Source organism: Crocodylus siamensis, chromosome 7 (assembly GCF_052110815.1).
Source record: "Crocodylus siamensis isolate JL-2025a chromosome 7, ASM5211081v1, whole genome shotgun sequence".
NCBI lineage: Eukaryota > Metazoa > Chordata > Crocodylia > Crocodylidae > Crocodylus > Crocodylus siamensis.
The window spans coordinates 66444000-66468920 of record NC_143401.1 but is presented as its reverse complement, the minus strand read 5'-3'; the positions used below and the strand labels follow the sequence as shown (position 1 = coordinate 66468920).

Here is a 24921-nt window from a genome sequence, read left to right as displayed (position 1 = left end):
TCTACAAGTTAAACATTACAAGGAAGAACAGCTTTGAAGCTGAAAGTTCAGGGAAAAGAAGGAGGAATAGGTTCAGGAGCAATACTGTTTTACATTCTTGTGTTACAGCATGATACACAATGTAAGACTTGTAGTTCAAGATACAGATATGGTTCAGGCTTTATGGTACCTCTTTATTAGTAACTCAGGATGTCTTATTCAGTGAATAGATATAACATAAAATTATTAATTTGTATGAATTTGGAATTAAGTAAGTGAGGCTAAGAAACGGAAACATTTGATTTAATGACTGCACAATTTCAATACATAAAAATAGATACTTGGTAATGAACAAGTTTATACAAAGCAGATTTCCTTAGGCAATGTACAAAACAACTGCAGAGATAAAAAAGGTTGGTAAATTACATAGCAAGACAAAAGGACAACAAAAGGTAGATGAGCAAATAACTTTAAGTGATGAGATCAGAGGCTTATTTAATAAATACGGTGTAATGCTTTCATTTAACAAATACAAAATTCATATTATAGCTAATGTATTAATGTCAGGAAATATAAAATGCAACTGCATGACAATTATCTAGCTTATTTCAAAACTGATGCTAATATACTAGTTTTTTAGAATTCTGAGGTAATATTACACAGTAACCTCCCTGCCCCCCAAAAATTTAATAAATAAAACAGAACAAAGTGCAATTTTGCAAAAAAAAAAAAAAAAAAGGCTGGAATGTAAAGCTTTTGTCTTAGTGATGATGGGCAGAAACTTATTAAATGCAGGTCTGAGTCATACAATATTATGGCTCGTTTATGTGCACTATTACCTGAAAAACTGTGTAGCTATTAATTCATAAGCCAACTATCCATGAATTAGGCTTTAAAGAACAACAATTGTTTCCAGTTTAATTAATAAAAATTTATATAATTCTGATTTCTTATATAACCACTATTTTTGTGCTTATTATTATTAAATCATTTGAAATTTTTTACTAGTTCAGGCAGTGCAATGATGAAGCACTCCCCTTAACTCTGCAATCTGAATTTTTTTTGGGATGTCCAGAATAAAAGTGCAATTCCAAAGCTGTAGTTTTATAAAGCACTGGCCAACAAATTTTATAGTCAATGGGAGTTTCATCAGTCTTATGTAGGAGCAGAGTTAGACCAATATTAAAGGCTTTTAAAAAACCCAAACAAACCACTGCTTATTTCTAATCCTAATAAAATAAAAATGGTAAAATTGTCGACCACCTTTAAGGACGAGAATAGAATGAAATGTGTGTTTACTACAGAATTACTGGCTTTGGAATTACAGAGTAATTAGATGTTTATTCACCATATAGAAATATGCTGGTTGTGTGCAAGCAGTATAGAAAGTAAAAAAAATAAAAATAAAAAAGTTAATTTAAATCATTTTACTGTTATTGCAAATAAGCAATGAATGCCCAGATTATCAAAAGCAATCAGGCACTTACTTCTCATTGTTTATACCATTATATTGATGCAACAGACAAAGAAAGTTGATGCTAAAAAGATAAATTCTAAATCTGTTCAAACAATGTTGTTTGTAATGGGAGCTGGATGCCCGATTACCCTTGAGGATATGGGTTTTAGTTCTGTTAAAAAAAAAAAAAATAGAACACGCAATAGATATTTCTTTATATAAAAATATACCAACACTATGCTGCATGCTGATAAACTGTCTTAACTTATGAATAAATACAGACTTATAATTATGCCAAAAAAGTCTCTCTCCAGCACTGTATTAGCTAAAACATTCAAAACGTGAGTAATCTGGCATTTACTTCGATACGTGCAGTGAAAAAAACCCAAAACATGGTCTAAATTCTGACCTTCAAGTTAAATGAAAGCTACAGCATTTCAATAAAATGTTATTGTATTCACTTTTGTCAGAGCTTCTTTAAATATTACTAAAACATTTCCAATATAAAATTGTTGATTCAATGACAGTGGAGCACAGTGTAGTTTTTCCATGCATTGTGGAAATAACTTATTTCTGAAGTGACTAAATGTGTTAAACTTCCTTTCTTCTTCCAATTGTTTTACGTAATCTGTGGTTACAAAACTAAAATTAAACTGACTGGTTTTCTGCCAATTTCACAGAAAGAACATGCAGCTTATTTAATACCAATAGTCTGCCTTTGAATCAACTTAAAAATGTAAAATTTTACCATAGACATTCCTATACAATCAAACCTGTTGATCTGTAAAAGCTGAATATATAACATCTAAACCCCCATATTTTGTAAAAATAAATCTTTAGCAGTAAATGGCACTATCAAAACCCTATTCTTTCAGAGGCATTTATTTACATGCTTCTTAAAACATCCAGCTTAATTTTTTTAAAATTAAAACTAGAATATTAAAACTGTATATATTTTATCTACACTAAAATTGCTATTTGCCCCTATGAAAATATGGCCACATACTTCATGTTAATGGCAGTTATGTATTTTGCTACCATGTGTAGTAATTGAAAACATCCCACCACTGGGCTTAACTAACATAAACTCTTTTATGTTTCTTTTCCCAGTGGAACATGCATGATGTAAATTAAGAGTAAAGTGCTATTACGAATAACCAAGGATAAAACTATAACTTTCAATTTGTCACTTCTGTCAGATTTTCTGAAAATTTGTCACCTCTCTCTCAAGAAAATCAGCTTTCTATATCTTATTAAAATTATTCTGTGTGCCAAAGCAAGCAGTAAGTGTATTGTCATACAGCAAAAGTGAATGGTTTTTAAATTTAATTTAAAATTTTCAGTGTTCCAAGTTGGGTAAGACTGGCATAGTATCAAGAGACAGAAACATGAAAAGCTTAAAGGCACAAGTAGAGGAAAGTGAATGCTACATAAAAATGCTGTGTTTTTTTTTTTGTAAAGTCTTTCATCTTATTCTAGACCAAAACCTTCTGCATTTGAAATTCCAATTGTCAGCTTCTGCTTCAGTTCCTTTTTGTTCTTGTAAGGAGGGAGGCAAAGCTGGTTGAAGCAGGTATGGGCCACAGGTAACCTAAAAAAGTTAAAAACAAATAGTGCATTTTCTATACAGAAATGAAACAGAACTAGGATATCATAAGGTACTGATATATTTTAAATCATGCAGATTGCTGTCACAAAACCCATTAGAAGAATTTGTTACTTATTACAGTAATTTATTTTAGTAAGTTATTACAGTAGTTCTCTGAGGTGTGTTCTCCACATCTATTCCATTGCTACTGAACATACATCCTAAGGATTGCATTTTTTTTATCAGCAGAGTTTGCTTGGGGCAATGTCTGCTCCCCTTATGCTTCCTGACGGCAGGAGTCAGCAACTTTTTGGCTGGAGTGCCAAAAATACCCCAACATCAACCCATGCCTTGGCTTGGCATGTCAAGGGTAGGGGTGTGCTGTGGGAGAGAGAAGGGGAGGAAAGCTGCGAGAGGTCCAATCCTCACTGCTGGTGCATGGACACCTCCAGGTGGACAGCGGGGTAGGGGCTGGGGTTATCATGCCCTGCTGCATGCCCCAAGGTGCACATGAAACCGCTGCTGGCCATGAAGCCCAGGCTTGCAGCAGGCAGGCTGCAAGCAGCTGCACTGAGGTCTGCAGTCCCGGCCTTGTTCCATGAATGGTGGTGGCTGCACGTGTGCCTTAGCGCACACAGCAGGGAAGGGGCCAGGGCAATGCAACCCTAGCCTCTCCCCTGCCAGCTATAAGCTGGGCAGAGGTGCTGCAGACCTCAGGGCAGTGGCTTGCAGCTCCCAGCAACAGCTGCCCCCAACTGCTGTACTCTAGGGAACTTAGTTGCTTGTAGCAGGTGGCAGGAAGGCTGCAAACAGCTGTGCTGAGGTCAACTGAGCCCTGGCCTGAGTCATTGTTGGAGGTATCTGCACATGTGCCTCCAGGTGGACAGCAGAGGAGAGGCCAAGGATGCACTGCCCCTGCCTCTTCCCTGCTTTGCACTCTTAGGTGTGTGTGAAGCCGCTGCCGGTGCTGGGGCTCCAGTGCCCGGTGCAGCTGTTTGCAACCTCTCAGCTGCCTGCCATATCTGATCAGAGCTCTGGGCAGTTGCTACCTGCCATGAAGCCCAGGCTGCTTGCAGCAGGACGTGTAGCCTTCCAGCTGCCTGCTGCGACTGGCCTAGGTTCCACAGCCAGCTGTGGTATGCCAACCAAAATGGTTTCATGTGCCATGCTCTGGTACGCAGCCAGGGGTTGCCGATTCCTGTCTTGAGGGTATAAAGACCAAAGCAACCACAACTAAACCCCAGTTTTTTGCCTATATCAAATCTAGATATTATCACACTTGTGGTAATGGAGAAAGAAGGTAGATTATGGAACGTCTGATCAAAACCTCTAGAAGAACCAGAGAGCTTTTTTATGTTTTTTTGGGGACATGGCTATGGATGCTTTAATTAGTGAGCTGCACTAATTAAAGATGCTTGCGCATCAAATGTATCAGCATCCCCATGCTGAAAAAATGGCAGCAGGGCATTTTGAACTAAATGTGTTTTAGTTCATTGAATATGTTTTATTTCGAAGTGCCCCATCACCATTTTTGTAGTGTGGGGACGCCGATACATGTGACGCGGAAGACTGCCAGAGCACGTCAATTTCCATGCTCCAGCAGACTCATAGTTTCATAGAAGTAGGGTTGGAGGGGACCTGAGCAAATCATCTAGTCTGACCCCCTGCCATGGGCAGGAATGAATACAGGGCTCTTATGACCCCAGCTAGATAGTAGGCCTGTGCGAGTCAGCAGCAATCCAATCCAGCTTTGGCTGGCCACGATCCGATCCGGAGCTCCGGACCAGGTTTCTGCCTTGATCCTGCCAAAGCAGCTCTGAAGCTTTCAAGAATTTGGGGAACAGTTCCCCCCAAACCTCTCCATTGATCTTCTTGAAACTTGGCAGGCTTCATCCTCTCTGCAGAGTCTACCATCCTGGAAAATTTCATCCAAATCGGACAAAAAACAACACAGTTATAGATATTTTGTTGTTTCCCCATTATACCCTATGGCCAGATCTCTGAGGTGGCTCCGAAGCTCTTCAGAAGCTCTGAACCACTTCGGGAAGCCTAACGAGGCCAGCGCTTCAAACCAGTTGTGCCGCTTTGGATCCTGGAAGTGTCCAAAGCTGCTCCGGATCCGAAGCTCTGCCCGCAGCCTCGCACAGCCCTACTAGGTAGTTATCAAGTCTCCTTTTAAAGACCCCTAAGGTAGGAGCCAGCACCACTTCCCTTGGAAGCTGGTTCAGATCCTGGCTGCCCTGACTGTGAAGTAGTACCTCCTGATGTATAACCTAAACCTACTCTCAAACAACTTGTGGCCGTTGTTCCTTGTTACCCTGGGAGGTGCTCAGGGGAATAGGGTCTCTCCCATTCCCTGCTGGTCCCCCCTTCTAAGTTTATAGACGGCCACTAGATCCCCTCTCAGCCTTCTCTTGTGTTCAGGTCCCGTAGCCTCTCCTCTTAGGGCCTGCCCTGGTGCCCCCTGATCATGTGAATGGCCCTCCTCTGGACCCTCTTGATGTTGTCCACATTCCTCCTGAACTGTGGCACCCAGAACTGGATGCAGTACTCCAACTGTGGCCTGACCAGTGTCGCATGGAGTGGGAGGACCACCTCCTTGGACCTGATCGTGATGCACCTGTGGATACATGACAAGGTGTGGTTAGCCTTACTGACCATGTCCTCACATTGGCAGCCCATGTTCATTCTGGAATCGATAATGACTCCAAGATCTCTTTCTGCCACTGTGCTTTCAAGAAGGGAGTTCCACAGCCTATAGGTATGCTGCTGGTTCTTCCTGCCCAAGAGGAGTACCCTGCACTTGTCAGTATTGAATCCCATCCTATTCAGATTTGCCCATCCTTGTAACCTGTCCAGGTCCAGTTGTAACCTGTCCCTCCCTTCTAGCGTGCCCACCTCACCTCAAATATTGGTGTTGCCAGCGAATCTGAACAGGGTGCTTTTCACCCCCTCATTCAAGTCGCTGATAAAGAAATTGAACAATACGGGCCCAAGGACCGAGCCCTGGGGGACTCCACTGCCCACCACCCTCCAGGTCAAATATGACCCATCCACCACCATTCTCTGGTTGTGGCCCCCTAGCCAATTTGCAACCCATCTGACTGTGCAGTCACCTAGCTTTTTAATGAGAATGGGGTGGGAGACGGTGTTGAAGGCCTTCCTGACATCCAGAAAGACTACATCCACCATGACACCTGCATCCAATGATTTTGTGTCCTGATCGTAGAAGGCTATCTGGTTGGTTTGACAGGACCTGCCCTTAATGAACCCATGCTAGTTGCCCTTGAACATCTTCCCTCCTGCTGGTCCCTCCCAGCTGGATAATTTTTTCAAAGAGCTTCTCCAGGACTGCAGTAAGACTAATGGGCCTGTACTTGCCTGGGTCCTCCCTTTTTTGAAAATGGGGACCACAATGGCCTTCTTCCAGACTTCTGGCACCTGGCCAGAGCACCACGAGCGCTTGTACAGCCATGCTATGGGCCCCATGATGACCTCTGCTAATTCCCTCAGCAACCTGGGGTGGAGAGGGTCTGGACCTGCTGATCTGAACATGTCCAGCCCCTCCAGAAGTTCCCTAGCTTGGTACTCCCTGACCCTAGGCCTGGCAGTCACTCCTGAGTCCGTTCTGTATCCCAGTGGGGGAGAAGTCCTGGTCCCTGGTCAGAAAAATGGAGGCAAGTAATTTGTTAAAAAGGTCTGCTTTTTCATCTGGTGCAACCACCAGGTTGCCAAGCGTATCTTGCAGAGTCCCCACATTGCCTGGTACCTTCTTTTTGCTCCCTATACATTTAAAAAAGGAATGTTGTTGTCCTTGATCCTTGTTGCTAGCCCTAGTTTAGTCTCCACCTTAGCCTTCCTAACAGCCTCCCTACATACTCTTGCATACCTCTTTGGTGATAAAATTCTTGGACCTGGGGGTCCACCCAGGAGCCTAGGCACACACCCAGGCTTGAACTTGCAACTCGATGGCCCTGGAGTCAGCACACTCCCCACTAGGCCAAGATCCAAACAACTAGGCCAAGACAAGATTAATCTAAGTCTGCTCCAACACACTGGATTTCAGGCTCCCCACATGTCTATAGGAGCCCATAGTTTTTATAAGAAAGGCTGAAGAATTAAAAGCTAATATCTCAGTAAAAATCATGGTTTACTGTACACCAAAGGCATACTCCCCTAGGCATGCCTAGGAAGGAGACAGCTCAGGAATTTTAGGTCTAGCCTAAAGAGTGCACTCTTGCAAGCATGAACAATTTGCAAAATGTCTTCTTAAGCCATGTTACTGTTCCACTAACTCAGTTCCTTCATCATGGAAGCCTTTGCACTCCCCTAGGTGCTCAACCATGCACTAGGTGAAGTTTCTCGGGGTGCATTCATACATGCACTGTACTGTGGAGTTGACTAATTAGCTCCGTAGTAAAGCATCACTGTCTAAATGTGCACCAGTATTAGGGCACAGTAAATTAAATTTCACCGTCTGAGAAAGAGGTTAAGGAGGAGGCACCACCACACCTCTAGACCAGTGGAGCTCAGCCCTGTTGCCTGGAGGGCTAGATTGGCAGTGCTCAGTCTGTCTGCAGGCCAGATCCAGCCAGTGTGCCTCATTTGGTGCCTGGGTGGGCACAGCAGGCACCATCTGGCCACGTGGAAGGGGCAAAGGGGTAGGCCGGTTCCAATGCAGCCCTGCAGGGGAAAGGACATTGTTCTGGCCTCGTGGAGAGGAAGGGGCCCAGCCCTGTGAGAAGGTGTGGGTGGGGGTATGGCCAGATCCTAACCTGGCCCTACAGGAAGAAAAGGGAACATGGCCTGAGCCTGGTAGGGGAGTGGGAAAGGAGGAGGTGAGCCCAGGCCCCACAGGGAAAAGGTGCACGGCCAGGCACCAACCCAGGTCTGCAGAGAAGGAAGTGGGTGGGGCCATGGTGCCTATGGGGAAAGGGGTTGCAGCCAGCTAGCCTGTCCCTGACCAGCACACAACTTTGCTACAGGGGAGAGGGTGGCTGTTTTAATGGCCAGTATACCCCTGCTCCAAAATGTCCTGACCCACAGGGAGCTCCATAGGCCAGATGTGATGGCTCCATGGGCCTCATTTGGCCCATAAGCTGGTGGTTAAAATATACCTGTTCTAGACCATTGGGAAGCCAGGCTATCTGCATTAATGGACACTGAGCATCCATAAATCTTACAGAAATCAACAGTACTGCAGATGTTTGTCAACTTTGAAGCCTTCTATAATGTATACCTTAAAAAGCATATTTTATTTTTATAAATAAATAAATTGGCTTTACATGGCTTTAACTTTCATTGCCTTGATCCTTCAATATGATCCAAGCAAGTGGATCTTTATGTTTGTGAAGAGCCAAAGTAAAATCAATAGACGAGTGAATAGATAGATAAGTGAAGATCAGTGCTCAGACGACACTATTGGACTCCTTTGACTGAAAAGCTGTTTCTTGAATTAATTCTTCAGGAATTAGAGCAGGTAATTAAAACAAACAAACAGTGCTAAGGTATAAGAACAACTCAATTACAAAAGCAAAAATTGTACTCCATACGTAAACACTGCTCAGGAAATCGACATTATTAAATGACAATCTGTTAAATTCATACAATCAAGTTATTAGTTTTAATATTTGAAATTTCAAGCTCAGATAATCTAATACAGTTTTCAGTTATAAATTCAATTTACTTTTGACTATTTACAACACATGCAAATAAGTTAGTTCCATGGAAAATAAATGTAATGTCCCAAAATAAAAAGTTACATACCAGTTAGTGGATGTTTCACTCTTTGAAATCTTGAAATTCAAATCTGCCATCCCTCCCACAGGTACTCTGTCACTTCCAGTAGTAAAATGAAGCAGCTTCTTTTGAAGGTCAAGTGGAAATCCTAGAACTACCTCCCAGAAGTATCTACATTAAATAATGGGGAAATAAAATTACTACCCTGACCAAAGCAATTTGGCTGCTTGCAGATGTTAAAAGCACAAAACAAAACAAAACACCTCGGTGCTTTATTTTAAACTTTGTGCATGGTGAGCCGAACACATGCCCAGAAGAGGCAGCGCATTAATTGGGCCCAGCTTGCCTGACATCTGTATAAGTAGGGTACTTCAGTGGGGCATTTCTATTTAATAGTTGATTGAACTGGCTTTGGATAAAAGCACAAAAAAGCCCTGCTGACGCACTCAATATATATATAGATATAGATGCTATGGAGCTGGGTCAAAGTAATGCATTGCTGCTTCTGGTAAAGTGTGGGGTTTTTTTAGGGGTGGGGGCAGGGTTTAATGTCTAGCAGTCTTTAATGCTGTCATTACAACCTAGGCTCAAATACTGCCAATGTAATGTAAAACAAATACTAATTTAAATGCAGAAGAAAAGGCAGATCTACCATCATATGTACGGTTTTAAAAATAATTTAAATTTGCAAGTAATGCACATGGTTATACAAATTTTAAAACAGATTATCAATGACATTTCTCAATAAATAATTCTTATTCAGAGCTGGATTTTACACCTGTAGTAGTGGGATAGACTGAAGATCATGTGTTCACTGAGGTATGCATGCTCTTACCCCTAACTTACAATTTTTTTAAAACACATATTGGTTTATTTAAAGAGGCAATGTAACTTAACAGGTATATTTCTGTCTGGAATCATCTTAAATCTTATTATTGTTAAAAGAAACCAAAAGAAGTGATTGTAAATTACTACTTCACGTGCTCCTACCATAGCTGCTTCCCAACATGGCTCAGAGAGGCACATAGTGCAATTCTACGTTGCCACAGCGGTGGTGGCACTAGGGTGAATATAAATGATAATGAACAGATAAATTAAGAACATATTAATAAAATTATAATGTTTATACTATATTTAATTTGGGTTTTTAACGGGGTGCTGCTAAACATTCAAAAGGGTGGCCGCAGTCTTAAAAGGTTGAGAACTACTGTTCTAGGTACATGACTTCCCTGTTAATATGCTATTAGAAAACAGAGATAATTGTAAAAAGATCACACTGGATGGATCACTGGTGGATCAGTGAAATACTTGAATTATTGCTCTTTAAAAATGGCTAGACTTGAAGCTGCATCCTTTTAAAGATACAGAAAGAAATCAGTGAAGAGCAAGGTATCAATAAGGAGGTTTAACTACAGTAATTTTTCCTATTTAAGAACATTTCAAAATGAGATGAAGATGCTGTATTCAAATATTTCTTTTACACTTGTCATATATTAGTAATTCTAAAATATATTTGATACTCCTTTAGAAAATATCATAGAATGACGCATTATTGGGAACACAAATCTGATTTTTAAGCACAAATTAAGTCTACCTTATAGTAAGATCAGTTTTCTGGTATCCCTCATACTGGGTGCTTTTCTGTAGAGCATGCATGTCCAGTTCAGGGCTTCCACAAACAAGAATTTCAACCTCTTCTGGACGAAGCAGCTGCCAAAAAGAGCATTAAAGCATTTACTGGCAGAATGCTTATTCAAGATAAATAATGATAACAGGATTCAAAATTATAACTGATTTTTGAATGTACCGAGGAAAAAACTACTAGTGAGCAAAATGTATTGGCTAGCATTATCCTTCTGTGCATTCTTATTACTATGCTCATGCTTCCTTTTTCATTACGCTTGTTACATTATTAAATGTCAATGAAGAAAAGGGAATCAAGTAGTTACTTGATAGTTTGGGATAGAAACTTTAAATTCAAATTTGTTTGCATGGCACCTAGCACAAAGGAGGAGCTGATTTTAATTTTCATTATTATTTGCAGTCTGGTAGCACCAGAAGTCCCAAAGAAAATCAGCACTTCAAAATGCTAAAAGTACCACTGCCCTGAGGAGTTTATAATATAAACAAACAAACAAGACAGTCTAAAGTTTGGAAGTGAAACACTGGCACGGAGAATTGAAGTGACACCTCTGGTTGCACAGCAGATCAATTTCAGGACTGGGAACAAAACCCGACTTCTATACTAGCGCCCCATCCACTAGACCATGCTGCCTCCTTTGGGCCTTCAGCTGGTATTGCAGTACAAATATAAAAATAAACTAAATAAAAAATGAATCCTGACACTACAGCTACATATTATAGTTTGCTGCAAAAGCCTTAAAAGTACTTCAAAGCATTTCAGTGGATTTTCATTTCCCCATAATGAAGCTTCATTGCTTCTTTTCTGACTTGAAAAAGGGGAAGGACAAAAGATACAATACACAAGAATCCCTGACTCTTGGTCTTGTACATTCTTCCAATCTCAGAGAAAGCTAATGAGTCATGTTGGATTAAAGTCAGGCAGAAAACCAGGGAAGGATACACCACCTTCAAGACCAACTAGGAAAGCTTATGTAGTTAGCATCTAAGGTGCCACCCTGCCCTGCCTTCTACTATTCTTCCAATGGTAGTTAATATGAATATGGGGTTTTGAAGGTCAATCTCACACACACACATTCACAATGTTTCCCAAGGAGTACATGGTCTTATTCTTTATGGTAACTGGTGATCATGCTCATGGATCATTACAGATAGTGCAGACACTATCCTCATTACAGAAACTGGTTCCTAGGTGGATGACACACAATAATAGTTTTTGAACTGGCTGCTGGGTTTCCTTTTTTAGGTTCTCCAAAGCTACCAATGGTTCTAGTTTGGATAGAACAGGTATCACTTTAGAAAGCCTGCCACAGGAAATGTACTGTTTTGCTCAGCGTTTCAGGTTTGTCTGAGACAGACAGGCAGCTGCTCTCTCCCCTACTACTAGCTAGCTGTGCTTATTTCATTTCAATACATCTGGATCCCAGTTCTTAAGCTTCTGTAACAGCTTACAAAGCACTTTAGAAGCAGATACTGAAAGGATGGCAAAAAGGTGGTCAGCAGGGGGAGGCAATGTACAGCCAATGATAAAAATAAGAGAGACAGAGAGCACAAGAGTGCAAGATAATCCATTTAAAATAACGCTCCCTTTTCCTTCCATTTTCCCTATGGCTTGCTTCTACTTCCAGTGAATATATGTATATTTTATTAGACCCAGGGGGGTAGGGGTAGGTCACTGGATGTAGAGGCAAGCCATACAGAAAATGCTGGACCCATGGAAGGATAAATGGATTTATACTTATTCTGGTTTTTGGGTGATTTTCTTTCTTCCTCCCCCGAAATTAATTTCCAAGATAAGAATAATCAGAAATTCACCAACATGCCCAAAGAATTACCTATTAAATCAAGACACTTGTAGGTCTTTCCCAACTCTAAGAAAAACTGTCACTAATTAGGTTTTTTTTTGCATATAATCAACTATGTATGAGGAAGAAAGTGAACAGGGGGAGCAAACAGGGCAAGCAGTTTGCTGGGAACAAGAGAAAGAAGGGGAAGGGAAAGAGAAGCCAGGCAGCAGGCACCTGATCCTGCCCAGGGAAGGTAAGTGATCCAGAGTTGCCTGTGCCATTGGCTTGCTGAGAGTTTGTGGAGTGGGCTGGGCTGTGTGTTTGGGGCGTGTGCTCTGAGAAGCTGGGAAGGTTGCTAGTTTAGTGACTGCTGATTCCTGAGTGATTGCTGCCTGTGCCTGCCAGAAGCCTAACGAGGGGGTGGAGTCAGTCCAGGCCCAGTAGGGTATAAAAGGAGACTCTCAGAACCATCAGGGAGCAAATGAACAGAGGCAACAAACAGGGAAAGCAGTTTGCACCTTTTCCGCCCCGCTCCTGTTTAAGGGGAAAGCCTTTCAGCTTAGTGTGAGGAAGCAGGGAAAAAGGAACCCTTTGCCAGGCCAGCTTCCAGGCAAGTTCCTAGAGAAGGTGTGCTTGGAAGAAGGGCAGAAAGAGAGAAGAGACAGATTAAGAGACCCAGGGAAGTGGCTGGAGGACACTGCAATGCCAGAGCCACTGCCTTTGCTTGCACCTGAGGTTTCTGTCCAGGCAGGACTGCTTGCCACTGAGGCTTTCACCCAGGTCCAGATTTGCCACTGTGGGGGCTGTGGCTTGCAGGTTCTCTCTCATGACAGCCAGGTGGGAGACTGCCTGTGGTGGGAGCAGTGCCCCTTGGCAGTGTCTCTCAGGGAACAAGCAAGAGAGCTACAGGAGGAGGTGGTGAGGCTCTGAAGCATCCTCTGCCATGAGGAATTCATTAGTTTGATACTGGAGGAGATCTCTGGGACTGTGGAAGAGCAGCTGCCAGAGGCAACACTAGAAAAGGATGAGGACATGGACTCTCAGGAAGGTGAAAGCTGGAAGCTTGTGACCTCTGGCAGAAATCTTCATCTTCACCTGCAGGAGTGGAGAATCACAGAATCACAGCAATAGACCTCATAGATATGGAGCTCTAGCAATAGAGGGCAAGGAGCTCATTCCATTGGTGGAGAAGGATAGGCGAGGCCTCCCCAGAGTAGGTAGGATCAAGACCACCACCAACAAGCAGCAGTGACAGGTGGTGGTGGTTAGAAACCCCCTTCTGGGGGGGGGGGACGGAGGGATCTATCTGCCGACCTGACATACTGTCTCAGGAAGTCTGCTGCTTGCCCAAAGCCCAGATCCAAGGGAGGGATTACTGAGACTCATCTGGCCCTCTGACTACTACCATACATGTGGGCACCAATGAGACTGCTAGAGGAGACCATGAGCAGATCAAAAATGACTACAGGGCTCTGGGTACAAGGGTGAAGGGAATGGAAATCAAGGGGGTGGAGCTCTTTGATCCTTCTGGTCAAGGGAAACAGCTCAGACAAGAGTGGGTGCATTATACTGATCAATGCCTGGCTGCACAGGTGGTGTTGCCAGCAGTGATTTGCTTTCTTTGACCATGGGCCTTTGTTCCAAGAAGAAGGATTGCTAGGAAGAAATGGGACCCTCCTGACAAAGATAGAAGAGCATCTTTGCAGATAGGCTCACTAATCTAGTGACGAGGGCTTTAAACTAGGTTCGCTGGGGGACAGAAACAAAAGCCCTGAGATAAGTGGGAAACAGGGTGACCTGGAGGAACAGCAAGCAGGTGGGGCAATGTCATTCTTGAATGCATGGAGCCTGGGAAACAAGCAGGAAAAATTGGAAGTCCTTGTGCAGGTCACGGAACCGTGACATGACTGGAATAATAAGAGATTTGGTGGGATAGCTTGCATGACTGGAGCACTGTCATGGATGGATACAAACTGTTTAGGAAGGACAGGCAGGGGAGAAGAGGAGGAGGACTTGCACTTTATGTAAAAGAGCCATCTGATTGCTCAGAGCTCCAGTATAAAACTGGAAACAGCTGCCTGTGGATCTGCTCTGCTCCCAGTAGTGTTGCATTCACCACCCAGGCTGGGCAGTGCCTGTCCCTGCTCCTGTCCCTGACCCACTCCCTCCCTCTCCATGGAGGCCTCTACCTGTGGCCACCCCCCCCCCCACAGGTCTACTGGCTGGATGTTGCTCTCCAAGCTGCTGGGCTGCATTCCTGGCTGTATGCATGTTGCAGCTGCGCACATACACACAGCATTTATCGGTGACATTAATTGGCTACACTGGCCAAACAAGCCTACCTTTTATCAGTGCCAATCGAATATGGACAGATATAATCGGTGCACATCTAACAACAAGTATGTCAGAAACAAGAGGATGGTCAGGGAAAGTGTGAGTCTCTTACTGAATGGGAGAGGCAACCTAGTGTCAGAAGATGCAGAAAAGGCTGAAGTGCTCCATATCTTTCTGACTTCAGTGTTCACAGGCAGGGTCAGTTCCTAGACTACTGTGCCTGGCTGCACAGTCTGGGGAGAAAGTGAGCAGCCAAAAGTGGCAAAACAGCAGCTCAGGAACACAACAGGGTGCAGTTCAAAAAGGAAAAATTCAGAGTGCTGCACCTAGGGCGTAAAAATATCCAGCACACCTACCGGCTGGGGAATGACCCTCTCAGCAGCATGGAGGTGGAAAGCGATCTCAGTCATAGTGGACTCCAAGATGAACATGAGTCGTCACTGAGACGAAGTAATCAGCAAAGCTAACTGCACTTTATCATGTATCCGCAGATGCATAACAAATAGATCCAAGGAGGTGATACTTCCCCTCTATGTGGCACTGGGGTAACAAGGAACAGTGGTCACAAACTGACTGAGAGCAGATTTAGTCTGGACATCAGGAAGAACTTCTTCACGGTAAGGGTGACCAGAATTTGGAATGGGTTTCCAAGGGAGGTGGTACTCTCCCCTACCTTGGAGGTCTTTAAGAGAAGGCTGGATAGGCAACTGGCTGGGGGCACTCTTTCCTGCCCAGGGCAGGAGGTCAGACTTGATGATCTGTTGAGGTCCCTTCTGATCTTAGCATCTACTTAGAAAAGCTGGACATATACAAGTCCATAAGGCCGGACAGGATGTACTCGAGCGTGCTGAGGGAGTTGGTTGATATGACTGCAGAGGTGCTGGCTATTATCTCTGAAAACTTATGGTGATCAGGACTGAGTCTGGATTATTGGAAAAGGGCAGATATAGTACCCATATTTAAGAAAGGGAAAAAGGAGGATCCAGGGAACTACAGATCACCTCAATCCCTGGAAAAATCATGGAGCAGATCCTCCACGAATCCACTTCTAAGCACTTGGAAGAGAAGGTGATTATGAATAGTTAGCATGGATTCACCAAGGGCAAGGCATACCTAACCAACTTGATTGCCTTCTATGATGGGATGACTGGCTCTGTGGATGTGGTATACCTTAAATTTCAGCAAGGCTTTTGATATGGTCTCCCACAACATTTTTGCAGGCAAGCTAAGGAAGTAGGGGCTGGATGAATAAACTGTAAGGTGGATAGAAAACTGGCTGGAGGATTGAGCTCAGAGGGTAGTAATCAATGGCTCATGGTCTAGTTAGCAGCCAGTATCAAGTGGAGTGTTCCAGGAGCTGGTCCTGGAGCCTGTTTTTTTCCAATATGTTCAACAGCAACCTCAAGATGGGATAGAGTGCACCCTCAGCAAGTTTGCAGGTGACATCAAGCTGGGAGGAATAGTATATATCTACTTGGAGGGTAGGGCTAGGATTCAGAGTGACCTAGAAAAATGGGAGAATTGGGCCAAAAGAAATCTCATGAGGTTCAACAAGGACAAGTGCAAAGTCCTGCACTTAGGATGGAACAGTCCCATGCACCAGTACAGGCTGGGGGCTATCTGGCTGGGTAACAGTTTTGCTGAAAAGGACCTACAGTTTACAGTGGACAATAAGCCGAATATAAGCCAGTATGCCCTTGTTGCCAAGGCAGCTAATGACATACAGGGCTGCATGGGTAGGAGTGTTGCCAGCAGGGCAAGGGAAGTGATTATTCCCCTCTATTCAGCACTGGTAAGGCAACATCTGGAGTAGTGTGTTCAGTTTTGGGTCTCCCACTACAGAAAGGATGTAGACAAATTGGAGAGAGTCCAGCAAAAGGCAATGCAAATGGTGAGGGGGCTGGGGCATACGACCTATGAGGAGAGGCTGAGGGAACTGAACTGAGAGAAGAGAAGAGTGAAAGCAGATTTAGTAGCAACTTTCAACTAACTGAAGTGGGGATCGAAAGCAGATAGAGCTAGACTGTTCTCAGTGTTGACAGATGACAGACAAGGAGCAACTGTCACAAGTTGCAGCAAGGGAAGTTTAGGTTAGATATTAGGAAGAATTTTCTCACTAGGAGGGTAGTAGAACACTGGAACAGGTTACCTAGGAATGTTGTGGATTTTCCATCTTCGGAAGTTTTTAAGAACCAGCTAGACAAGGCCTTAGCTGCGATGATCTGGTTGGGGATGGTCCTACTTTGAGCAGGGGGTTGGAGTAGATGACCTCCTGAGGTCCCTTCCAACCCTAATTTTCTATGATTCTAAGGAGGAGACAGTAGGGTTGGGGTGGGAGACAGAGGGAGTAAAACAAGGGATGGAAGGTAGGGAAGAAGCAGGATATGACAATATGGAGAATTTGTGGGGAAGGGGGATAAAAGTAAAAGAAGAGAGAACTCAGGGGCTGAAAACAGTGGGTTTCACAAACCAGCTGATTATAAGAAAGAAGTGGAAGGAAGTGGTGAGGAATAAGAAAAGATGACAAATATACATAGATGAGAAGAAAACAGAATAAGAATGGAAGAGGACAGAGTGGACTTAAGCAGGTGACACCATCTGGATTACTGTATGTGAGACTGTACAGTAAGTACTACTGCAAACCTGCCACAGAAACAGAGATGGAACACCAAAAACTTAGGGACCACAGACTTAAGAAAGAAGACTGAAATCACATAGTAGGGGTTCAATTCATGATCTTTCTAAAGAAGTTATGGCTATGTAGGCCAAAATTTAAAAAATAATAATGTGGGTACAGGCAGTCCTCAACTTACGTTTTGAGTTAAAACATGCGTTACGCACGTACAATGTTTATAAATCGACACCCTGTTTTAACTTTATGACATCAGTTTCAACTTTACAATGCTTGATCTGATGCAACGCCATGTCAGCGAAGAAGTTAGCTGCGTCGCTCATCTCCCTGGAGAACATCTGTCCAAACTTCCTTGGACACTTCCTTTAAGAAACTGGACAAGACTCCACAAAAACCTGCAGCTCAGGCTCCTGAGAAGATTCCAGACAAGAACCCTTCAAAATGTCCAACCAAGGGCCTTTCAAAAAGTCCAGCAAAGTCACCTCAAAGAAGTCCTTCCAAATCAATATGATTGCTATTTACAATATAAATGCATTAATGTAGCTATATTACTCATCTGTAATTGACAGAGTACAAAATTCTGAAGTATTTTTGGTGAAAATAGGGTATTGAGCCTTGGTTCTGGAACCAATCCCCCATTGATAACATTGTTTCTTATGAGAAAATTGGTTCTGAGTTGCAATGTTTTGACTTCAGACGTGGTTTTCAGGAACCAGTTGTGTCGTAAGTCCGAGGACTGCCTGTATCTATAAATGTGAACTCCAAATTTAAACATGGGCACCTAAATAAATGCTGCAGTTTTCAAAAGTACAGAACACCAATTTAGTGGGAGTGGTTGGGCACCAAGTACTTTTGAAAAATCAAATCTTTTTTTTTTTTAAACCTGGAGTACCTGCTAACAAAATCCTAGTTTAATCTGTGTCAATGTATTTATCTATTAAATGGGGATTAGATTATATAATACACATATCAGCAATATTGAGAAAAGAAATTAATTAAATGAGTGAAGGACTTAAAATCCTCAGAAGAACACAAAGTTGGAAAACAGAATACTGTGGAACCCTAAATATTTAATTATATGCTAATTTTCTTAAATATACTTCTAGTCATTTTCAGCCTTAGTCAGATGCTTAAAAGGTAGGCATTTGCTTAAATGCATTGCTAAATTGGAGTCTCTATGAACAATGAAACAAAAACCAGCTGAATTAATAAAATTTAGGAAATTCAGATCAACCTTTAGCAATGCTGCATCACAAATACAAAATTAACAATATTAAATAAAGTTTCTTATAACATTTTCCACTTTAATCTTACCATCAATGCATAAGAATCACAGACGCTATGGAATCCATAATAGAATGCTGCAAACTGTTTGTAGATTGATTTGTTGAGAAGGAAGTCAACATAGAACTGCACATATTCTAAAAAGAAATGTATTTCATTTTTTAAATTATAAAGTAACAACTTTCAGAAAAATTACATCTATTTTTATTAGTGAGGATGCATATTCTTTTTGGTTTATTATATCTTTAATGTACCTTTTCTATTCTGATTTGTAACTGGAACTTTATCACCATTTGGTTTTAGGTTATAAGATTTTATGGCTCCAAATTCTTCTTGAAAAACCTGAAGAGAGACAACATTATAATACATGCAACTCCTCCTATTAGTTTTAATTATGATGAACAGATCAATAGACTCATAAAGAACAGATTAGAAGGAATCATAAAGACCATTTAGTTTGACTTTCTGCACAACACAAACCATACAGTTTTGCCATACATCATATTTACTTGAATACAAAGGTTTCCCTCCTAATTGGCATGGGGAAAAAAGCCCCATGTCTTATAATTGCATACAAGGAAACCACAATAAATATACTGTCAACCATTAAACTACTGCCAAAAGCTGTATGTGCTCAGCAATGGAAACCAACTATGAAGCTGATTAAATGCAGCCAACACTGAGAATGACTGCATGACACATGACCCACATAAGGCAAACATGCTGGTGGAAACCTACCACAAGGATAGGTTAGTACAGCCCATCTGAATCAGATATTTGGCAGTGCCCATTGCAATTAGTCTCTCTCGGCGCTGACTCTTTTTTAAGTCATGGTGAGCCACCATATTGAATAAGTATCAATTTCCTCTTTACTCTCACAGCTGAGCTGTGCCTTTCTTTTCCTTTTCCAATGTTTCCTGTTACTTCAGCAGCCTTGAATGCCTGGCAAATGTCATGAAGCAGAGCTCCAAACAGTTTATGCAGAATCTTTCTGTCATCCCTTTTCTCAGCCTGTAGCATATGATTAGTGCGGCCCTGACTTCCATGAGGTGCAGTTGGATCAGCATATACATTTTAGGAGCATCCCAGGACTCATAACAAACCAATTGGTTGTAGTCATGAATGGAAGCAAATTAGCACATGGCTTCTATGGTAGGGAGGGGAAGGAGGGATAACTAGTATCATGCACAGTGCTGCAGAAAAGTGTGTTTATGGATTACCTGTACTAAAACTTGCAGTAGTTTCAAAAAAGGTAACATGCATCCATGAAGTACGTGTATGGGTATTATATGCAAATTGCTACAGCTTTATTAAATTTTAAAGTTATTATTTTCAAAATTGCTCTTTACTTCCATGAGTTCAGGGAGAGCACCATGTGACAGCAAGGAGAAGGGAAAAGGGCTGCTAGGGGAAAAGGTTGGAAGAAGCAGAGAGCAAAGGGGCTACCTGACTCCACGGTTTTATTTTTCCTGCTCTAGCAGTGCGAAGGGAACAAATTCAAGGCAGCCCTCCAATAATTAGATTCTATAAGTAAATGAACTACTCAAAATAGCAACACTGAGAACATCCATACAAGATTTGAGTTGTAGACTCTAGTACAATAAAAAAGGCTTTAGGAACATTGGACATCTATACACATGATGGACCTCTGCTCCGACACGTGCTAATTAGCAATTGAGCCTTCTGTGAATCTGCTGGAGTGTGCCAAGTAGTGCGCTCCAGCAGTCTCTGCATCATGTGTGTTCAGCATCCCCTCATTTCAAAATGCCGGCAGGGCGACTTTAACTAAAGCTTGTCAAATGAGCTTTAGTCAAAGCACCCCTGCTGCCATTTTCATAGTTTCATAGTTTGTAGGGTCGGAAGGGACCTGAGCAGATCATCTAGTCCGACCCCCTGCCATGGCAGGAAAGAGTACTGGGGTCAAATGACCCCAGCTAGATGTTCATCTAACCTCCTCTTAAACACCCCCAGGGTAGGAGCCTGCACCACTTCTCTTGGAAGCTGGTTCCAGACCCTAGCCGCCCTGACTGTGAAGTAGCGCCTTCTGATATCTAACCTAAACCCACCCTCTGCCAGCTTGAAGCACGGGGACACTTAATACATGTGATACTGCAGCTTAATTAGAGCAGCTTTCATAGAATCATAGAAAATGAGGGTTGGAAGGGACCTCAGGAGGTTATCTAACCTATCTAATCCAACCCCCTACTCAAAGCAGGATCATTCCCAACTATATCACCCCAGCGAGATCATCCCAGCTCTCAGAGCCGCTAATTAATCCCCCTCTCCCCCACCTTAGAGTACGTGTATAGATGTCCATTAAGTATGTTGGAAGAAATAAACTCTTAATTGTATGTCCCATAGAAATGAAAATAATTTATGTTATGAACATTTCCATACCACTTGATAACAATGACTGAACTACAGCAAAATAAACTGAACAAGAATAAGCTGATGTCCAATTTAAAACCTTTTCAGGCTTGCAAGGGGATTAAAGTCAATTTTCCTGACTCAACTAAAATGACTATATGCTAGAACACATGTTTACCTAAGCTAAATTCCTACATCATACCAACTCTTTCATAACTGGAACAGGGCTCTCTAAGCCAGACTTCTGGGCTTGAATATATCAAATAGTTACCCAATATATTTCAGGGCTAGATAAATCTTTTAACTTGGGCAAGTCTCTACCCAAATCATATTTTCAGCTCAACTTCCAGAGACAATCCTCCAAAACTGAAGCAAGCCTGGTTGGACCACAATAGGGTCACAGTAGGACTCTATTGTGATCCAACCAGGCTTGCTTCAGTTTTGTGAAGCAGTAGGATCACCGTAACTTTCAAATTCAAGCAAGCTTTATAGCACTGGAGGCCAATTTTTGGCAGATATGCCACAAGGTTAGCCCTGTGCTCTCCCCAAGTGTCACTCTGATCCCCTTCCTTTGCTGTTGCTCTTTTTTCTGCTTCCTGCCTTATCTGTAGCTGTTCTGCCTGTCCCCTGATCTCTCAATGCATGTCACAAAGATTGCCCATGCCACATGTGGCAAGTGTGCCAAAGGTTGGCCATCATTACCTGATAGCCTCTTACCCCTTACGCAACTAAAGGCTGAACTAATCCAATTGAGACATGGACAGATCTATTGATCTAATTTGATAATCACTCAGAATTTTCCTACTTATAGTACCTGGAAGGTTGAATAGAAATCTTCTTCAACATTGCCTTCATAGGATAGCAGTTCACTTAGTCCATGGGCTAACTCCTGCAAAAAAAGTTCACTAAATTTATCGAATTAGATACAATTCCATCATGTCCTTTTCAAGCCATTTCTAGTAGGTAATCATTCCATCTCATTTTGAAACTATTGTGAAATCTTACGAACTCCTCAGTGGGAGAATACAAAAGCCATACACAAATTCTTATCAGTTAGATGAAACCCCCAGAAAGTTATCCTGCTATAAGACTTCTGTGTCGCAGAATATTAGTAGAAACCAGACATTCAGAATAAATGATTACAGAAGAGGGATTTTGTGACTATCACGGTTATTTAAGTGGATTATGTAGACTGGTATCTAGGTCTGCAATGAGCAAATTGGAGTCTAAGGGCCAAAGAAACTGATCGTCCATTCTAGGAGAGGCATGGCTCTTCAAAACACTTGCCCTTGGAAGATGAATTATGGAAGCTTTTAGGCAGTAGTGGAAGTTTACTTCTTATCTTTACCTTTTCTTTAAAAAGAAACCCAAAATCATGACAGCTTTGACAATGGGGTGAAGATCAGATGCCAAACTTAAGATAGCTCAATTTTTTTTATGTGGTATTTCTTTGTGATCACTAGGATCTCATTTTGCATATTACCTGTTTACAGTGTGGGGCTGGAGAAGCAAGTTAATGAGGAAGAAATAAACTTCTCCTCAAACACCTATATAATGACCTAAAGAAAGGCTTCACTCTATCCAGATAAATAATATTGCTTTGGTTGCAGGCAGAAGTGACAATTTTTGCCTGATCTGGACAAAAAAGCAGTTTATAGCTGTGACCAAACAAAAGTGCATGGCTGCTGACAGCTTAAAAAATGGCTGACTGGGTGAAAATCTGACCCCTCACTGCATGAGGTATCAGAAAAAGATGCTTCAAAACGTAGCATCTTTTGTAACTTGTGTCCACTGAGCTCCTAGCCTGTTGCTGTTTTCAGAATGGGAGTGGGGAAAGGGAGTGGAGGGAGTTCAATCTGTGGGTTTTTCAACACCCCCTGCAGAATGGGGCAGTTGTACTGGAGCCCCTCTCTCCACTTCAGGTGGGTGGGCTCCAATTTACCTACCCCACCCATCAGCACTAGCTGGGGAGCTACAAGAACAAGCTTCCTCCATTGCCTTTTCCTCCTCCCATTCTAAAGACAGTGAGCACTGGCAGAGAGCCTGGCGGTTGCTATGGAAACCTGGGTACATGCTCCCAGCAGGCAGCTAGATTCCCCTACCCAACAGTGAACTTCTGTTTGGTTTGGTGTAATGTTGTAACTCAGAACATTTTGCAGAAATATTTCTGAGTTACAGCTGGGAGTTATACTTCTGTCTGCACCCTTTATGTCCAGCCATATAAACTCCCTCCTGTGACATGAGAACACAAAGGACCAAATTTTAAATATGTACTTAGCCTTCTAATGAGGAAGATAAACACCTAGGGCATCTTCACACATGCTGAGGAGTGTGTGTGGGGGGGCAGGGAGTGCTTTAATTAGAGAGCCACTCTAAAGTGCCTGCAGCACCTCATTTATTCAGCGCCCCACACTTCAAAATGGTGGCAGGGGCGCTTTAACTAAATCCCGTTCGATGAGCTTTAGTTAAAGTGCGGGGACGCTGACTACACGTGATGCCAAGACTGCTGGAGTTTGTTAATTAGCACACTCCAGCAGACCCAATTACTCAAGTTACCATGTCAGAGCAGGCACCAGGCTTGTGTACAAGTGCCCCTAAAGGTATTTTCAAAAGCACCTAGGCAGGTTAGACTCTTCACTTACATGGATAGTCAACAGATGGCAGCCACCTAACTCACAAAAATCCCAGGAGGCAGTTGTCTGCATCTTCATATGTTCTAGCTAAGTTTTGTAAATCTGCATGTCTGCATATCTTTATCTGAAAAAATGCTTTGCCTCCTCAACAATGAAAGCAATAGGCACTAGGGTTGCTGGTATTTAAAGAGGAACCCTACTCATAGATACAGTGCTTTTTTGCAAGGCAATAAAAGCTGAAGATCCTGTCCTTAATTAGATATCTCTTTGTTTCTTCACTTACGAAACTGCATACAAATACCATCTTTGATTTTACAGTTCAAAACTGAGACTTGTGAAGAAAGGAACTGAAATGGCAGTTATGTCAAGGTAATGGTGTCAAACTCATTTGCCACATGGACCGGTTCTGCGCTATGGACACGTGCCGTGCCCTTTGTGGGTCTGATCAGACCATGGGGCAGCACTGGAGGCCAGATCTCGGCCTTATACATTTGAAACCCCTGACCAAGGGGGAGAGGTTTAAGACTAAGTTGATGCTGTCCCTAGCATGGATTTTGGTCACAAAATAATGGATGGGGCCATGTGTAGGTAGGTTGGAAAGTTCAGTTCCTCCAGAATTGATGCATGCTCAATAACTTTACTACATCTACTGACTGCAGGGGATAACATAGGTCTCCCAGAATACAATTCTGCAGTTGTGTCGCCCTCCAGGTTTTTCCCCATAAACTCAAATAATACAAAGGATATTTTGGTTCAACCTTTTAGGAGTAGGCAAGCAGAGATTTAGCACAAAAAGGCGGCCTGAAAGGCAAATAGTATAGAAAGTTGTAAACATACTGAAAAGCAACTATTATATGTACATTAAACAAAAACAGAAGCAGCCAAGTAATCAAATTAAACTAGCTATTTCAATAAATCAGCCTTTAAAATAATGATTTATACTTACAGGCATAATCTGATACAGGTCATTTAATGTAACGTCACAGATGCCTACAGGAGTATTTTGATCACAAGGAACAATGGGAGGACTCAACAGTTTCTTGTAACAGCAGGGTGGGAAGCGAATATCCAAGGTAATACTATTATATACAGCAAGTCCCATAAGCTATAAATGTCAAATGTTAAATGGAAAAACCACCTTCTTCTAATTATTTAATAATTTTAGGCAATCTTAGATAAACAACTTAATATACACAGAGTACTCACAACACTAATTTAAGTAAAAAATTATGTTCCATTTTTCATGTCCATCATTATTTAAATCTAAATGCAACTATATGTCATATTTTAAGTAAATAAGATTAAAATTACTATAGAAATGCAATTTGATGAACTCTTGAAATCCTTTATATTCAAGATACTATATCACTAATGCAAGGACATACTGGTTAACATTAAAACTACAGATACAGTAATTTTAATCCAAGAATTCTGCATTCTTAATATCAATGCTGCAATAAAGATAGGAAAACATTAGGTAA

General features: G+C 42.1%; 1 protein-coding gene across 2 annotated transcripts in view; it reads right to left on the bottom strand.

The window, feature by feature from the left end:
* Positions 1-266: 266 nt before the first annotated feature.
* Positions 267-24921, bottom strand: part of HECTD2 (HECT domain E3 ubiquitin protein ligase 2) — a 72552-nt gene continuing 47897 nt past the window's right edge. The window contains exons 15-21 of one of the 2 annotated variants that reach the window (XM_090057252.1): positions 24387-24545; positions 21622-21696; positions 18695-18782; positions 18471-18577; positions 10357-10472; positions 8790-8933; positions 267-3026 (exon numbers count right to left, since the gene is read on the bottom strand). In XM_090057252.1, the coding sequence (XP_089913378.1) occupies positions 2906-3026; positions 8790-8933; positions 10357-10472; positions 18471-18577; positions 18695-18782; positions 21622-21696; positions 24387-24545 (810 nt within the window). In that variant the 3' untranslated portion in view covers positions 267-2905. The remainder of the gene's footprint in view (positions 3027-8789; positions 8934-10356; positions 10473-18470; positions 18578-18694; positions 18783-21621; positions 21697-24386; positions 24546-24921) is intronic. The other variant, XM_090057253.1, reaches the window with a different exon arrangement.